The sequence below is a fragment of the Erythrolamprus reginae genome, chromosome 11 (assembly GCF_031021105.1).
Source record: "Erythrolamprus reginae isolate rEryReg1 chromosome 11, rEryReg1.hap1, whole genome shotgun sequence".
NCBI classification, from domain to species: domain Eukaryota; kingdom Metazoa; phylum Chordata; class Lepidosauria; order Squamata; family Dipsadidae; genus Erythrolamprus; species Erythrolamprus reginae.
Genome location: NC_091960.1, coordinates 6,350,121 through 6,364,878, shown reverse-complemented (window position 1 = coordinate 6,364,878; position 14,758 = coordinate 6,350,121). Strand labels below are relative to the sequence as shown.

Below are 14,758 nucleotides of genomic sequence, written 5' to 3'. Positions count from 1 at the left end.
TTGGGATGGGGGGGAAGAAACAACAGAGTCCGATAGTAAATTCCAGGTGTTGACCACTCTATTGCTGAAATCGTATTTCCTGCGATTTACATTTAGTTTGCATCTATTGCGTTCTCTTATGTTGTTGTTGTTAAAGGTGAAGTAGTCGCTAACAGGGAGTACATTGTGATGTATGATTTTATGAACAACATACATAAAGCTGATCTCATCTCCCCACCCTTCCACAGGTCCCCTGCAGAAAAAAAACCACAGGGGAGACATGCTTAGTAAACCAGATTATTAGAGTGCTTTGCTGGCTGGGGAATTCTGGGAGTTGAAGTCCAGATATCTTCAAGTTGCCAAGGTTGGGAAACACTGGTTTTAAGTGTTCCCTTTATTTTTTTTGAGCAGTTTAGAAAAGAGAGACCCCAGCCAAGAGCTGCACCTAATCAGCAACCCTACTGTAATGCTCTCTACATGGGGCTACCTTTGAAAAGTGTTCGGAAACTTCAGATCGTGCAGAATGCAGCTGCGAGAGCAATCATGGGCTTCCCAAGGCATGCCCATGTTACTCCAACACTCCGCAGTCTGCATTGGTTGCCGATCAGTTTCCGGTCACAATTCAAAGTGTTGGTTATGACCTATAAAGCCCTTCATGGCACCGGACCAGAATATCTCTGGGACCGCCTCCTGCCGCACGAATCCCAGCGACCGGTTAGGTCCCAGAGAGTTGGCCTTCTCCGGGTCCCGTCGACTAAACAATGTCATTTGGCGGGACCCAGGAGAAGAGCCTTCTCTGTGGCGGCCCCGACCCTCTGGAACCAGCTCCCCCCAGATATCAGAGTTGCCCCCACCCTCCTTGTCTTTCGCAAGCTCCTTAAAACCCACCTCTGTGGTCAGGCATGGGGGAATTCAAAATTTTCTCTCCCTTCCCCCTAGGCTTATAGAATTTATACATGGTATGTTTGTTGGTATGATTGCTTTCTTAAATTGGGGTTTTTTAGATTACTTTTTAATATTAGATTTGTTACATTGTTTTTTTATTGTTGTTAGCCGCCCCGAGTCTTCGGAGAGGGGCGGCATACAAATCTAAATAAACTAAACTAAACTAAACTGAGTTTTCTTCCCCTCCACCATTTGTACACACACACAGAGAGATGGGCACAATAAAAAGGTTTATACATACAGAAAGGTTTTTATTAAACCGTTCTCTCCCAACTTACTACCGTGAAGGGATAGTGTTAGAATTCACGAGTTAGGTGGATCAAGTCCCATTGCCAGGAGCTGTTTCCTTGAAAGCCAAACACACACGCGCGCACGCACACGCGCGCACAAAACAGAATACAGCTTCTGTACTTTGGCATGGGCCACACTGGGTGCCAACACGACAAATGGAAAAAAAACCCACAAAAAAACAGACCCTGACTGAGGAGGGACCTGTTTTGGAAAGTAAGATCTCGGCACACAAAGGACAAAGCGACTCCAATTCATCTCTTACCGTCTTCCGCACGCTTCCCTCCCCATTTGAGATGGGTCGGGCCGAAGACAATCCTGGCTCTGTTAATATGAAAAAACGGACCTGCAGGGCGCAATTCCTGCTTTTAGTGCTACGGTTAACAAAAAGTTCATGAACATGATCTCTTTTTTGGGGTGGGGGGAGGATTGGAGGGTTTAGAATACTTTCGGGATTGTCAGTTTCAGATCACCGAAGGGCAGGGACGAGGGGGAAATACTTCACTTCCTGCAAATGGGCTGAGGTTTTGCGGGTTTCGTTGTTTGTTTTTAAAGTCACCGGGCCAGGGAAACAAAAAATACAACAGTGATTGCTCTCGAGGCCATGCCTCTCTCTCCTCGTTCCAAAGCTAAATTCATTTCAGATACAGTGATACCTTGTCTTACGAACTTAATTGGTTCCTGGACGAGGTTCTTAAGGTGAAAAGTTTGTAAGACGAAACAATGTTTCCCATAGGAATCAATGGAAAAGCGATTAATGCGTGCGAGCCCAAAATTCACCCAGCTGAAGCACCCGTTTTTCAGCTGCTGGGATTCCCCTGAGGCTCCCCTCCATGGGAAACCCCACCTCTGGACTTCCGTGTTTTTGCCATGCTGCAGGGGAATCCCTGCATCGCAAAAACGGGTGTTTCGCTGGCAACGGAAGTCCGGAGGTGGGGTTTCCCAGCGAAGGGAGCATCAGTGAAATCGCAGCATCGCAAAAACACCGAAGTCCTCGAAACCCCACCTCCGGACCTCTGTGCTTTTGTGATGCTGCGATTTCACTGAGGTTCCCCTCACTGGGAAACCCCACCTCCAGACTACCGTTGCCAGCGAAGCACCTATTTTTGCACTGCTGGGATTCCCCTGCAGCATCACAAAAACAGGGAAGTCCGGAGGTGGGGTTTCCCATGGAGGGGAGCCTCAGGGGAATCCCAGCAGCACAAAAACAGGTGTTTCGCTGGCAACAGAAGTCCGGAGGCGGGGCATCCCAGCGGCGGCAGTGGGTTTGTAAGGTGAAAATAGTTTGTAAGAAGAGGCAAAAAAATCTTAAACCCCGGGTTTGTATCTCGAAAAGTTTGTATGATGAGGGGTTTGTAAGATGAGGTATCACTGTATATAGAAATGTGTCTTTTGGTTTGGTTTTCTTTAAAGGAACTAAAGATAAAAGAGGTTTCACTTTTGAGTATCCTAGGCCAGTGTTTCCCAGCCTTGGCAACTTGAAGATATTTGGACTTCAACTCCCAGAATTGCTGAAATCGTATTTCCTGCAGCGATTTACATTTAGTTTGCATCTATTGCGTTCTCTTATGTTGTTGTGGTTAAAGGTGAAGTAGTCGCTAACAGGGAGTACATTGTGATGTATGATTTTATGAACAACATACATAAAGCTGATCTCATCTCCCCACCCTTCCACAGGTCCCCCTGCAGAAAAAAAAAACCACAGGGGAGACATGCTAAGTAAACCAGATTATAAGAGTGCTTTGCTGGCTGGGGAATTCTGGGAGTTGAAGTCCAGATATCTTCAAGTTGCCAAGGTTGGGAAACACTGTCCTAGACGGACAGATTCCCTTAGCAGGGGCCACTTATGACAACAAGGAAGTGGGCTGGGGAGGGAGGGGGAAGGGAGGAAGGGCTGAAGACCGATCTACAGCTCTCCGCGCGCATGGAGCATGTAGTGCTCGTGAAGTTCGGATACCAAGCCAAATTCGCCTGGGCACTCGGTGCAGTGGTACGGTCCATCGGCCCCATCGGTGTCCTGGTCCCCGTTCGCCTCTCTGGGAGCAGGAGGAGGAGGAGGAGCAAGCTTGTGGCGAGGAGCGGCCGGAGGGCTTCGGCGCCAGCTGTGTTCGCAGCGGTGGCCCTCCAGAGTCGCCGGGGAGGTAAAGCCCACGCCGCACTCGGCACAGATGTAGTGAAAAGCTCTTCCCCGGTTGGAGGTCAAGGCCGTCGGCCCTTCCTGGCTGTCGGGATTTCTGGGCAAGATCAGCGAAGGCGGCTTGGTTGAAGAGGAGCCACTGTGCGGCCTTTTGCGCCCCACGTGGTAGCTGCGGTGCACCTTCAGGGCCCGGGAGGTGCCAAAGCCACGGCCACATTCGGGGCATTCGTGCCATTCGGGGCTCGGAGCCTGGGAGCAGCTGAGGCGGTCCTGCCCTCCGTCTCCAAGGTCATCCGCCTGTTCCACAGCGGTGGCCAGCTTCAGTTCCTTGCTCTGGGGGCCTGGAAAAACAAAACTACAGTGAGGAAGGCAAGTACAGCAATACCTCATCTTACGAACCTAATTGGTTCCAGGGGGAAGTTCGTAAGACGAAAAGTTCGTAAGACAAAACATTGTTTCCCATAGGAAGCAATGTAAAATCAATTAATCCGTGCAACGAAAAAAAAAATGCAAAAAAACGCCGCCGCCCGGCTGTCACCTTTTGAAACAGCCGGGGGGCTTCCCAGCGTCCTCCTGAACCCGAACGCCAAACCCGAACTTCCGGGTTCGGCATTCGGGAGGCCGCCGAGAAGCCCCCCGGCTGTTTTAAAAGGTGACATCCGGGCGGCGGGGCTTCCCAGCGGCCTCCCGAACCCAAACTTTTGCCAAACTTTTTGCTGACAATCATTTGCACAAGGCAGTTGGACTTTGGTATTTTTATTTTTCCTTGAAACCAATTTGCTTCTCATTCCAAGAAACTTCTTCAGTTTTGTTCAGCCTTTGAAAAAGCACCATTTTTTTTTGCCAGCCCCCTAGGTAATTTGCTAAATCAAGGGAGTCAAGTTTTATTATTTCTTGTGGATTCGTAAAGGAATGTGAGGAGAGCAACCTGCAGGAAAATACCTTTAAATTAAGAAGATACAAGAACTACAGCTGTTCAGTGGTGCTGGATATAATGCACCTCATTGCTGCAAATTGGTATTTTGACAGATTATAGCCGCAAGCACAACAAATTTAATAGATGAGTCAATGCCCAACATCATCATACCTGAACAGCTCTTACGCCACTGCACCAAAATTTCTATGATCCTACGATCTGATAGATCTGCTTACCTGGATAGCCATTGGCAGATGGGGTAGTGGGGCTACTGTCTCCAGAAGATACCGAGGTTGCTTCCGATTCCTCCTCCTCCTCCTGCATGGCTGAAATACCTGCAACAATTAAAACCCACTGTCAGTTCTGCTAAAATCAACCATTATCCTTGGAACAAACATGATCCTTGGAACAAATTTCCAGCAGACGTGGTTGGTAAATCCACAGGAACTGAATTTAAACATGCCTGGGATAAACATAGATCCATCCTAAGATAAAATACAGGAAATAGTATAAGGGCAGACTAGATGGACCAGGAGGTCTTTTTCTGCCGTCAGTCTTCTATGTATCTATGTTTATCTACCATCCTGTAAGTCAGGCCTAGGGAACAAATGGCCCTCTTATGATTTGTAGACGTCAATTATGTGAGTTGAAGTCCACAAGTCATAAAAGGGCCATCATTCCCTGCTCTAAATCATGGAGGTTTATATGCTTAAAAGTCATGAATCAAGAAACTTATTTTTGATACCCATGCTTCACTACAAAACTATGTGATTGGGCGTGAACGGGTGGTGTAAAGCAGGGGTCTCCAACCTTGGCAACTTTTAAGACTTGTGGACTTCAATTCCCAGAGGTCCTCAGCAAGCTTTGCTTTCCCTGCTTTCCCAGTTCGGGGTGGGATATAATGCGAGAAATTCTGTTCACAATCCGTTGGCTCAGGAGCGGTCGGTGATTGAAACTCATAAGGGAATATATCTCCTGTCGCCTTGAGTTTGAAAGTGGTTCCATAGGTGGTACGGGTAGACATTTTGGTGAGGTACCGGCATTTAGTACTGTAAGGAGCCCCAGATCGTTCCTGAGCGAAGGAGTGAAACATCTGGTGTTTTGAACTGATGTAACGGAATGTGAGGCAATTGGCAGTTGGAACAGAGTTCTTCTCAGGTGGGGAGGGGGCTTTGTAAGGCTTTATAAACTGGCAAAACCCCATGTACCTAGTCCTCTTACTTTTTACATGGTTCAGGCTCAAACTTTGCAAAAAAAGGGTGGGTTTTTTTTGCAAAGTTTGAACCTGAACCATGTAAAAAGTAAGAGGACTAAGTACATGGGGCTTTGCCGGTTTATAAAGCCTTAAAAGGTGTTCAGGTTCTCCAAATATCTCCCAACATGCTACTGAAACTGTGCGCGTTTACAGATTCTGGAAGTTGACCCAAAATGTCATTTTTGCTGACTCAGCATTTTGCAATCTTTACTTGAGGCCTGCCAGAACTCCCAATTTTTAGTCCTTTGAACTAAAATTTTGCACAGCATAGTTTTATATCATAAAGAAACTATGTGCCAAATTTGATTAAAATCTGAGATGGTAAGGTGGGTACGATCTTTAAAGTTGGTCAACTTGACTCATGTATATAATATTGTTTTTATCATTGTTGTGAGCCACCCCGAGTCTTCGGAGAGGGGTGGCATACAAATCTAATAAATTATTATTATTATTATTATTATTATTATTATTATTATTATTATTATTATTATTATTATATGACCTTAATAGATATTTCCTATTAACAAGTACAGCTTTCTCTGCTTCCACTCCAGAAACAGAAACTCTTCAACTAATTGTGTGGAGGATTCTTTAAAACTTCTAGGATGCTGGACCACATTTTCATCTTACTCCAAATTATCCAGAGGGTGTTAGATAACAGCTATCCCTGATTTCCCAAGCCAATGAGTCCCTCACAGCCCGTTGAGAAGAACATGGGAGGTAGCAGGAGCCCTTCCAGAACACAAGTAGTCCTTGACTTACAACAAACCGTTTAGTGACTATCCAAAGTTACAACAGCACTGAAAAAATCAGTGACTCAAGACCATTGTTCGCACTTCTGCAGCATCCCCATGGTCACACGATCAAAACTCACAAGACGCTTGGCAACCGACTCATATTATGATGGTTGCAGGGTGCCACGGTCACCTGATCCCCTTTTTGCCACTTTCTGACCAACCAAGTCAACATGAAGCCTGCTTCACTTAACCGTGGTACTGATTTAAACACCTGCCACAGTGATTCACTTAACAACCGTGGGCAGAAAAGTTGAATGGAGCTAAAAATTCACATAAGCAACGTGTCTCGCTTAGCAACAAGAATTTTTTGGGCTCCCTTGTGGTGGTGAAGCAGAGAACTACCTGCAATAAGAGCAAAATGGCAGCTTGGGGTTCCGTCATGTCGTTTGTTTGGGGAAAAGGAATCCTCAATCTGAGTATTGTATTGGCAGTTCTGAGTTAGCAAAAACTTCAGAAAAAGAAGGATTTAGGAGTAGTGATTTCGTTTAAAAAAAATAAAAGTAAACTTTATTTAAACACACAAAACACAATCAAACTCACATAGTGGTTTTACAATAAGGGTTTTTAGTTGTTTTAGTATTGGATTTACATGCTGTTTTTTGTTACTGTTGTTAGCCGCCCCGAGTCTACGGAGAGGGGCGGCATACAAATCCAATAAATGAATGAATGAATGAACGAACGAACGAACGAAACAGAATATATTAAAATAAAAGTGAAAAGGGGGTAGTGATTTCTGAGTCTCAAAACGAGTGAACAGTGCAGTCAGGCGGTAGGGAAAGCGAGTAGAATGCTTGGCTGCATAGCTAGAGGTATAACAAGCAGGAAGAGGGAGATTGTGACCCCGCTGTATAGAGCGCTGGGGAGACCCCCATTTGGAATACTGTGTTCAGTTCTGGAGACCTCGCCTACAAAAAGATGATGGATAAAATTGAACGGGTCCAAAGACGGGCTACAAAAAGGGTGGAAGGTCTTAAGCATAAAACTGATCAGGAAAGACTTAATGAACTCAATCTGTACAGTCTGGAGGACAGAAGGAAAAGGGGGGACATGATCGAAACATTTAAATATGTTAAAGGGTTAAATAAGGTCCAGGAGGGAAGTGTTTTTAATAGGAAAGTGAACACAAGGACAAAGGGGCACAATCTGTTAGTTGGGGGAAAGATCAGAAGCAATGTGAGTAAATATTATTTGACTGAAAGAGTAGTAGATGCTTGGAACAAACTTCCAGCAGACGTGGTTGGTTAATCCAAACTAACTGAATGTAAACATGCCTGGGATAAATTCTAAGATAAAATACAGGAAATAGTATAAAGGCAGACTAGATGGACCAGGAGGTCTTTTTCTGCTGTCAATCTTCTATGTTTCTATGTTTCAGCACCTCTTGGCTCAAAGCCTCCAGGGCTTGTCCTTTTGAACTTGCACAATGCCACCCCCTGCTGCTCTGGTGTAAGGCGTGCAATTAGCGGGGAAAGTTAACGGGTGTGTTAACACTTGTTATTTCTAAGCATTGCATCTTACAATTTATGAGGAATGTTCATGTTGATGAGGACAATGATGATTGATCACTGATAGCTTTTTATGTACGGATGCACCGAAGACAAATGTCTTGCCCCAACTTAGACAATGAAGAATTCCCATTCTATTTCTATTCCTATTCCCAATTTTATTCCTGTCGCTATGTTTGCCAAGACAAATTCCTTGTGTGTCCAATCACACTTGGCCCATAAAATTATATCCTATTCTATTCTATTGCAATTCCCAAAGAGTTTTTTTGGGGGGGAGGTTCCCAAGTTGCAGAGACTTCGAGGAGGATCCTCTCGGCCTACCCATTCTATTTCTATTCCTATTCCCAATTTTATTCCTGTTGCTATGTTTGCCAACACAAATTCCTTGTGTGTCCAATCACACTTGGCCCATAAAATTATATCCTATTCTATTCTATTGCAATTCCCAAAGAGTTTGGGGGGGGGGAGTTTCCCAAGTTGCAGAGACTTCGAAGAGGATCCCCTCGGCCTACCACAAACGCAACACACACACACACACACACACACACACACACAGAGCTAAGGCCACTCATGTCCCTGACACTTTCCCCACAGGAGGAGCCTCTCAGCCCCTTCCGCCCCCCCATACAGAAGGAGCTGAGGGGACACCCCCCCCCAAGACCCCCGGCCCGGCCTGTGCGCTCACCGGTCGAGGTCCCATCCTCCTCCTCCAAGCCAATGTCCTCAGAGCTGCCCACTTCCACCGGCTTGGGTACTTCGGACATCCCCCCTCAAAACAAGCCAGCGGCCCAACCTGCAAAAGGAGCAGAACCGGGACACGAGAGAGAGAGAGAGATGGCGGGGAGCCTGCACCCCAACGACCCGCTCCCCTTCTTTTCCATGGGGCCCCATCCCATAATAGTCAGGCCTGCCCACCGCCATCCAAGCCAAGCGGATAGCGGACCACGGCGGAGTCCACGATCCCATCATGCACCGCGGCTTGGGAGGGGGGAAAAAAAAAAGCGGGCCCGCGAGCGAAGTGTAAGTAGAAGCGAGGGGGGGAGGAAACTACCCCTTTCCCACAATGCCTTGCGCAGTCTACCACTCACCGGTTCCTCCGGATTTGGGGAGGGGCAGCCCGGTCCCCTCCGGCCACAAAAGGGCCCCCCCAGCTGCGCAAGCGCAGAAAGACAGAGAGAGAGTGTATGGGGGGGATAAAAAAAATATATTGATAGGCGGGACCCGCCCACCAAGCCTCAAGCCCTGGCGCGTGCGCCGTGGGGTTCGGGTTCGGCACTGCGCATGAGCGGGCCGCGAGTCGCTTTAAAGAGGCGATCGGGAGTTTTGCGCCCCCTCCTCCAAATCCGTGATGTACTGTTGGAACCGTTCCGCGCATGCGCGCGACAAGAGTCTAAGGAGATTGCCAAGTACTTACAACAGTTTGGGTAGTGGACCATTCAAAGTTGCAAGGGCACTAAGAAAAGTGACAGGGCTGAGTCTGACTCCTGTTTATGACGGTCGCACTGCCCCCGGGGTCATGGGATCCGCTTTTGCGACCTTTTGCAATGGGGAAACCAGATTCGCTTAATGACCGGGTTACTCGACCAAGAACTTTGCAGCGATTTGCTTAACAAATGGGGCGAGAAAGGTCGTTAAAACGGAGCAAAACTTGCTTCTCAAATGTCATAAATGAAAAGTGGAAGGGCAGTGAGAGAAAAGCGACCAAAATTCGTTGCAATTTTAAAATTTAATTAATTTAATTTAGTTAATTTGACTTCTATGCCGCCAGATCCCAATGGGACTCAGGGTGGTTTGCAACAATAAATAATACATACAATATAACAAAAGCCAAATATTAGTTAACAAAGAACAGTAAAACCATAATAAACCCAAGGAACTATCCAATCAAACATGCATACAGAATCAGTTACAATTTGCTTGTTATATTCACGGCCCCCAAGCCTTTTGGAAGGACAGTAGGGTGGGAGCAGTACGGACTTCGAGGACAGCTGGTTCCATAAAGGCGGGGCAGCCACAGAGAAGGCCCTTCCCTCCAGGCCCATTGTTGAGTCCACTGTTTCCCAACCTTGGCGATTTAATTTTTTTTCCTTTTGAAGGTTTTTCCCTTCTCATCCGAGAAGCTTCTTCAATTCTGACAGGATGGCAGGAAAATGGAAGGATTTATATTCCTTGCAGACAGCTGGACATTTGCATCCTTTCAGAGGGTCCCTGAAGCACTTGGAAGTTTACCTGTGTCTTCAGGATCACCTCCTGGTTCCTACAGTCTGCCATTTTTCCCCCTCTGGAAATTCATTCATTCTACCATGCCATTCCAAGGGTGTCCACCCCAAATTGTGCAGGTAAATGTCTGTAGAGATTCTCGGGTCATCCAAGTCATGGTTGTTGATGCTTTTTTTTCAGGAGACAACTGGACTTTTCTTGTTTGTTATTTTGAAGGTCCCTAGACCAGTGTTTCCCAACCTTAGCAACTTAAAACCCACCTCTGTCGTCAGGCATGGGGGAACTGAGATATTCTCTTCCCCCTAGGCTTATAAAATGTATGCATGGTATGTCTGTGTGTATGATTGGTTTCTTAAATTGGGCTTTTTTAACATTACTTTTAATATTAGATTTGTTCATATTGTCTTTTTACTGTTGTTAGCCGCCCCGAGTCTACGGAGAGGGGCGGCCTACAAATCAAGAAAGAAAGAAAGAAAGAAAGAAAGAAAGAAAGAAAGAAAGAAAGAAAGAAAGAAAGAAAGAAAGAAAGAAAGAAACTTGGACTTCAACTCCCAGAATTTCCCAGCCAGCAAATTCTGGCTGGGGAATTCTGGGAGTTGAAGTCCAGATATCTTCAAGTTGCCAAGGTTGGGAAACACTGCCCTAGTCAGCTTTAAGTGGAATTGAAATTCTGGGAAATTGCAGTACAGTACTAGCGTCAGAAGGCTGCTGGAACAGAATTGCTGCGTGGCCTCCTTTCTCTCAGCTGATGTGTTCCCCTCTCCAAACCCCAACATCCAAAAATATCTTAAAAGAGCAGCAATTTTGGAGAAATTCCCTCTGGAGTTTTGCAAACAGGCAGTTGTATTCATGAGACAATCCTGCAGCGCTGAAGACCTTGAAAAAAGGCTTCCGCCAGAGACGCTAGAGGGCGCTCGGACATTGAGATCGTTGCCGGAGGAGATAGTTGCCAGCTTAGATTTAGGGGACAGCAAACAAAAGCAGAGCTAAACTACAGTAAAACTCCCTGCTGCCCCCTTTGGTCGTCTTGATTTTTGCAGCCAGATGCAACCACTTAGCTTAGTGGAATTGGAGAGAATGTGAATTATTTTATGTCCTCTGACTTTGGTGATTGGCTTGCAGATCTCCAGTTATTTGTTTGCAGGGATTTCATTAGCCAGTTTTATTAATTATTATTAATTAATGCTATTTATATTATATTTATTAATTAGAATAATAATTAATATTATAATTACTAAATATTATTCAACAATGTATTGCTTGATTAAATAACAGGTTTCTAAGAAATAAAAATAATGGCTTTTATCATTAGATTTTTATTCTGCCGTTTTACATCTTTTTTTTAGCCAATTCAGGGAAACCAACATACCAAATATTCCTATTTCCCATACTACAACAACTTTGGGAGCCAGGATTGTTTTGATGTCTTAGGCAGGACTAGAACTCACAGTCTCCTGGTGATTGGCCCAAAGTCACCCAGCCAGATTTCATAACTAAGGCGGGACTAGAACCCCCAGTCTCCTGGTGATTGGCCTAAAGTAACCCAGTCAGCCTTCATGCCTAAGGCAGGACTAGAACTCGCAGTCTCCTGGTGATTGGTCCAAAGTCACCCAAATCACTTTCATGACTAAGGCGGGACTAGAGCTGACAGTCTCCTAGTGATTGGCCCAAAGTCACCCACCAGCTTTCATTACTAAGGCGGGATTAGAACTCAAGGTCTCCTGGTGATTGGTCCAAAGTCATTCAGCCCACTTTCATGATTAAGGTGGGCCTAGAGCTCACAGTCTTCTGGTGATTGGTTCAAAGTCTCCCACCAGCTTTCATGTCTAAGGCGGGACTAGAACTCACAATTTCCTGGTGATTGGTCCAAAGTCAATTTCTACTCTGGTGCCTTAAATCAGTGTTTCCCAACCTTGGCAACTTGGAGATATTTGGACTTCAACTCCCAGAATTCCCCAGCCAGCAAATGCTGGCTGGGGAATTCTGGGAGTTGAAGTCCAGATATCTTCAAGTTGCCAAGGTTGGGAAACACTGCCTTAGATCACTAAGACTCCCCCTTCACAAACACACTGTAGTAGCTTGTGTAATAACACCTGAGGAGGAGGATAGGCTGTTCCCAGGTAGCCCTTTGAGCATCCTTCAGGCAGTCTGAGAATGACTCGGAAGGGGCCACACACTGTGCATCTACAAGCCACTGTGGAAACATATCCCACGCTAATTAGGAATCCCTCTCAAAATTAGCGTGGCAAGCTTTCACTGATTAGACGGTTTAAAACATCAAAACAATTAACCTTTGAGTTAATCAAAATGACATCCCTAATTAATGCGGTAGCATTTTTAATTTTGTAAGCTTTTAAGACCAGTCCTTCAAAAGGCTGCCGTGAAGAAACGCAGCTTTAAAATTGCTTCCTTCAGTCTGAGAGTCCGGGGCATAGAAGGAGCTTGCTTAAAATGCTCATAGCTCCTCTACTCATAATAGATTAGATTAGATTTATTGGATTTATATGCCGCCCCTCTCCGCAGACTCGGGGCGGCTCACAACAATGGCAAAAACAGTACATAGTGACAAATCTAATATTTACCAATCTAATTACAGTTTTAAGTTAAAAAATTCATAAAAGCAACCCCAATATATATATTAAAAAAAGCACACAATCCATCATACACCAAAACAACATGGGCAAGGGGGAGATGTTTCAATTCCCCCATGCCTGACCGCAGAGGTGGGTTTTAAGGAGTTTACGAAAGGCAAGGAGGGTGGGGGCAATCCTAATCTCAGGGGGGAGCTGGTTCCAGAGGGTCGGAGCCACCACAGAGAAGGCTCTTCCCCTGGGTCCCGCCAGACGACATTGTTTAGTCAACGGGACCCGGAGAAGGCCAACTCTGTGGGACCTAACCGGTCGCTGGGATTCGTGCAACAGAAGGCGGTCCCGAAAATATTCTGGTCCGGTGCCATGAAGGGCTTTATAGGTCATAACCAACACTTTGAATTGTGACCGGAAACTGATCGGCAACCAATGCAGACTGCGGAGTGTTGGTGTGACATGGGCATATTTAGGAAAGCCCATGATTGCTCTCGCAGCTGCATTCTGCACGATCTGAAGTTTCCGAACACTTTTCGAAGGTAGCCCCATGGAGAGAGCGTTACAGTAGTTGAATCTCGAGGTGATGAGGGCTTGAGTGACTGTGAGCAATGAGTCCCGGTCCAAATAGGGCCGCAACTGGCACACCAGGCGAACCTGGGCAAACGCCCCCCTCGCCACAGCTAAAAGATGTTTCTCTAATGTGAGCTGTGGATCGAGGAGGACGCCCAAGTTGCGGACCCTCTCTGAGGGGGTCAATACTTCCCCCCCCCCAGGGTAATGGACGGACAATAGATAGAGATATGAGTACATTTACTCAGTAAATGTAAGAATGATGTTGCTAAATATGTAGGATAATTTGTTTGTATTTTTTTATTTGAGGGGTCCTTGGAGATGTCAAGAAAACCAAGGATCCCCCTTCAACCCTGAGTTACAAATATTCTCCTTTAACTGTACCTGTTTATTTAATTAATAGATTTTTATGCTACCTTTCATACTCAACAACAACAGAGTTGGAAGGGACATTGGAGGTCTTCTAGTCCATTGTTTCCCAACCTTGGCAACTTGAAGATATTTGGACTTCAACTCCCAGAATTCCCCAGCCAGCGGGCTGGGGAATTCTGGGAGTTGAAGTCCAGATATATTCAAGTTGCCAAGTTTGGGAAATACTGTTCTAGTCCAACCTCCTGCTTAGGCAGAAAACCCTACACCACTTGAGACAAATGGTTATCCAACATCTTTAAAACTTCCAGTGTCGGAGCATTCACAACTTCTGGAGGCAAGCTGTTCCACTGATTAATTGTTCTGACTGTCAGGAAATTTCTCCTTAGTTCTAAGTTGCTTCTCTCCTTGTTTAATTTCCATCCATTGCTTCTCGTTCTGCCCTCGGGTGCTTTGGAGAATAGGTTGACTCCTTCTTTGTGGCAACCCCTGAGATATCGGAACACTGCTATCATGTCTTCCCTGGTCCTTCTTTTCATTAAACTGGACATATCCAATTCCAGCAACCGTTCTTTATATGTTTTAGCCTCCAGTCCCCTAATCATCTTTGTGGCTCTTCTCTGCACTCTTTCTAGAGTCTCAACATTCTTTTTGCTTTGTAGCGACCAAATAATAATAATAATAATAGTAATAATAATAATAACAACAACAATAATAATAATAATAATAATAATAATAAATAAATAAAAATTACAACAACAACAATAATAATAATAATAATAATAATAATAATAATAATAATAATAATAATTTATTAGATTTGTATGCCACCCCTCTCCAAAGACTCGGAGCGGCTCACAACTATAATAAAGAGTGTAACAAGTCCAATACTATATAAAAAACCCTTGTCATTAAAATAGACACCCAACCCAATCATACCATACATAATAGCTAGGAGGTATATCAATTACCCCATGCCTGGCGACATAGTTGGGTTTTCAGCAACTTGCGAAAGGCGAGGAGGGTGGGGGCAGTTCTAAAGTCCGGGTGGAGTTGATTCCAGGGGGCCGGGGCTGCCACAGAGAAGGCTCTTCCCCTGGGGCCCTCCAGACGGCATTGCTTAGTCGGTATGTATTTAAGTATAATAGGATACTATAATGCTGTAAGTACTCAAGGTAGCAGGCATACATCA

At 45.4% G+C, this 14,758-nt stretch overlaps 1 protein-coding gene across 3 annotated transcripts; it reads right to left on the bottom strand.

Moving 5' to 3' along the window:
- Window positions 1-1,154: 1,154 nt before the first annotated feature.
- Window positions 1,155-9,015, bottom strand: ZNF428 (zinc finger protein 428). 3 transcript variants are annotated; one of them, XM_070764840.1, is made up of 4 exons: window positions 8,911-9,015; window positions 8,508-8,615; window positions 4,502-4,600; window positions 1,155-3,690 (listed from the first exon to the last, which is right to left on the bottom strand). In XM_070764840.1, exons 2-4 carry the CDS (start codon window positions 8,584-8,586, stop codon window positions 3,119-3,121), a joined length of 750 nt encoding a protein of 249 aa, XP_070620941.1. In that variant the 5' UTR covers window positions 8,587-8,615; window positions 8,911-9,015; the 3' UTR covers window positions 1,155-3,118. The 3 variants fall into 3 exon arrangements, with proteins under 3 accessions (XP_070620941.1, XP_070620942.1, XP_070620943.1); XM_070764841.1 differs by lacking the exon at window positions 8,911-9,015 and adding an exon at window positions 8,738-8,807; XM_070764842.1 differs by lacking the exon at window positions 8,508-8,615 and having other exon boundaries at window positions 8,911-9,013.
- Window positions 9,016-14,758: the final 5,743 nt, after the last annotated feature.